At 33.3% G+C, this 3,062-nt stretch overlaps 1 protein-coding gene across 4 annotated transcripts in view; it reads left to right on the forward strand.

Annotated features, from left to right (window-relative positions):
- LOC144975134 (uncharacterized) overlaps positions 1-2,110 on the forward strand; it is a 63,732-nt gene extending 61,622 nt beyond the window's left edge. For all 4 annotated transcript variants that reach the window (XM_078918910.1, XM_078918911.1, XM_078918907.1 and 1 more), the window contains one exon: positions 1,109-2,110. In XM_078918910.1, coding sequence (XP_078775036.1) covers positions 1,109-1,973 — 865 coding nt within the window. In that variant the 3' untranslated portion in view covers positions 1,974-2,110. The remainder of the gene's footprint in view (positions 1-1,108) is intronic.
- The last annotated feature ends 952 nt before the right edge of the window (positions 2,111-3,062 follow it).

Genomic DNA, 3,062 nt, shown 5'->3' on the forward strand with positions numbered 1-3,062 from the left:
TAAACCCCAAGTCCTATTTTTATTTTATTGCATTCAAAAATTTTACTTTTCAAAGTTTAATTCTTTTCCTACGAAATTTATCACATTTATCATTTATGTAAACAAAATGTGTTCTATTAAAATATTTTTCATGAAATGCAATTTCATTTTTAGCCACAAGTTGCACTTAGTTTTCATGATATGATTATGATTTTTCATGATTTTTTCCAGTTTTTTTCATTCAAAACCCATTAGGCCTATATTGAAATATAAAGCAATAATAATAATGCTCAAAATTGGATAGTAAGTAGAGAATACAAATTTAATGTGCCCCCATTAGAAAATGGATTTTGTTTCTCTTTCCTTGTTAATAGTTAGTTTTTTCCTCTCCTTAATTAGTTTTTCAAATTTTGAATTTTTTATGCGATTGTTCACTTTGATTTCCCAAATTTTAAGAAGCTTAAAAGTTAATAAAATATTTTGATTACTTCCTTCTTTTTTTTCTTATTTACTTACTATGGCTATTATTATTATTTAATGTTATTTCAAACCATTCAACAATTCATGTTGACATGTTGTGACATCAATATTCTACAAAATGCCCTATTTGTCTCTTTTTTTTTTTACCGTACATGTTGTTTTAATTGTTTGATTTTTGTAAAACTAGCGGCAATTTTTTGGCAATTTTTTTGCAAATTTTGCTATTTTGATGGCAAATTTTACCATTAATTATGGCAAATTTTGGCGTTTGAAATGGCAAAAAACCGCGGGGACAGGACTATATCCGTAGTTTACCCAGGCTACTTTTACCCTATTCCTATTTATTACATTTTTCTGAGACAAATTATAGGCGCAGTATTAAATCTAATGATTTTAGTTTTTTGCATGTTGAATAAAACTATCTATATACATGCTCATTTTTAATACGTACATTTTTTCCAATTTTGAAAAGTAGGATAAAATCTCTAGGATTGAGTGAGTTAATGGTAGTTGAACAAAACTGTTTATGCACATGCTCATTCTAATACAATTTTTTTAAATCTCCAATTTTGAGAAATAGCAAAGATCTCTAGGATTGAGTGGGAAATAATAACTTAGCTCTAACCTATACATCTCAATATTTCCACAGGTCAGTACCCGACTACAGACTTCTCTGCATCGTGGCCTCTTGCCTCAACCCACTGCTTGGCCCCTTCGCATTTCTTCTCAACAAAACTGCCATGCGAAAGTACCGTCGCCGACAATCCAACAGCGCCAACAATTTCTACCTCTTCGTCATCCTCATGAGCTCAATCGCCATCTTTACCACGGTCACAACTGTGGTTATCCTAATCGTGCACTTATGCGCCCCGTCGGCTGCTGTGCAGCGGCCAGTTGACCACCAGGATACCTTTGATATTACGTCTTGTAATGGCCGGCTGTTCGGACACGACGACTACTACCAGAAATACTTCAACATGACCTTCGACCTCTACTGCAGGATTATCGATAACCAGATGATGATGGATGCGCTCAGGTTTTATGCAAAATACAGGCAGAACAATTACGATATTCTCCACCAGTCTTCGCCATCCCCTACTGCTGCGAATGGCGAACTGCAAAATAAAAATGATGATGATGATAATAATAATAAAAACAAAAATAATAATAACAACAACAACAAAAGTAATAATGATAATAATAATAATAATAATAATAATAATAATAATAATAATAATAATAATAATAATAATAATAATAATAATAATAATGATAATAATAATAATAGTAGTAGTAGTAGTAGTAGTAGTAGTAGTAGTAGTAGTAGTAGTAGTAGTAGTAGTAGTAGTAGTAGTAGTAGTAACAAAAACGACAAGACTGGTAGTGCCGCCGCTGTTCAACGGAAACGGAAAAAGAAAAGTAGTTCCGGCCTGGATCCACCTTTCCGCGAGTTTGTACCGCCACTGGAAACGTCGACTGACGAGCTCTCCTTGTCTACAGACGTTAAAGAATGACAGGAGAAAAAAACAAGAATAATATAAAAATGATAGAAATCCTGGCGAAACCCAGACAATATAATTTCATCGTTACAATATAACAACAACAACAACAACAACAACAACAACAACAACAACAACAACAACACCACCACCACCACACCGTTAAGCATAGACTCGCCTCGAAATTCCAAACATTCTGCAACTCCCCAGAGTAGATTAACGGATGAGATAGCGTTAACGACCATTACGAAAGCCGATTCAGGGTATGTAATCACTGTAGCTAATTTTAGACACTTTTCTGTACAAAAAAGTAAAAAAGAAGGTCTACAAACAACAGAAAAGACTCTACTGGTTGGAAAAGGTCTACGGTGAGAATAGGATTCAATAGTCTTATGTCACGTCCGCCCAGCAACGATCAGCCTGGTTCTAAACAAAGAAAATCAGTACTTTTTATTCTTCATGATGGCTTGAAATTTTTCACATGTCATGTAATCAGAATGTATAAAAGTCAAAATGTGATCAGATTTATAATGTTTCTCTCCTCTGGATACTCTTTTTTGCTCGTCGGAGAAGTTCTTCATACGGGCGTCCGCCATTGTTCTGATAGTTATTCGGGCTCATCGTTTGAAAATCTCAATCTGAATTATTATATTATTTTGTTGAAAGTTCTAAAAGTTGTCATAGAATATGTTATATATTATTGTAGAAAAGATTACGTTGAGTTGAATAATAATTGAATCAAGTTGGCAGCGCGTGTTTTAATATTTCAGTCATATACAACACTGCATGGTACACTAATATCGACGCGCACTTATTTGCAGGTCTGATAACCCAATTCCTTGTGAGCTCATTGTTGTAATGGAAATATCCAACAAAAAAAAAATAAATAAATAAAATGACGTAAAATATAATCCATTACAACAATGTTAAACTAGGCCCGTAAGTGGATTCGGATGTCAGACCTGTATATATGTATACGCCGACTAATATAAATCATGCTTTTTGTTCATATCATAAATTTGTGTTAAAGACTTAATTTGTATAATAATTCAATGTACAATATCACAAGGCATATCGTCAATCCGTATTTTCTGTACAAATTAG

This window comes from Berghia stephanieae, chromosome 6 (genome assembly GCF_034508935.2).
Source record: "Berghia stephanieae isolate SIO BIC M18660-M18661 chromosome 6, UCSD_Bste_1.3, whole genome shotgun sequence".
Classification (NCBI taxonomy): Eukaryota; Metazoa; Mollusca; class Gastropoda; order Nudibranchia; family Aeolidiidae; genus Berghia; species Berghia stephanieae.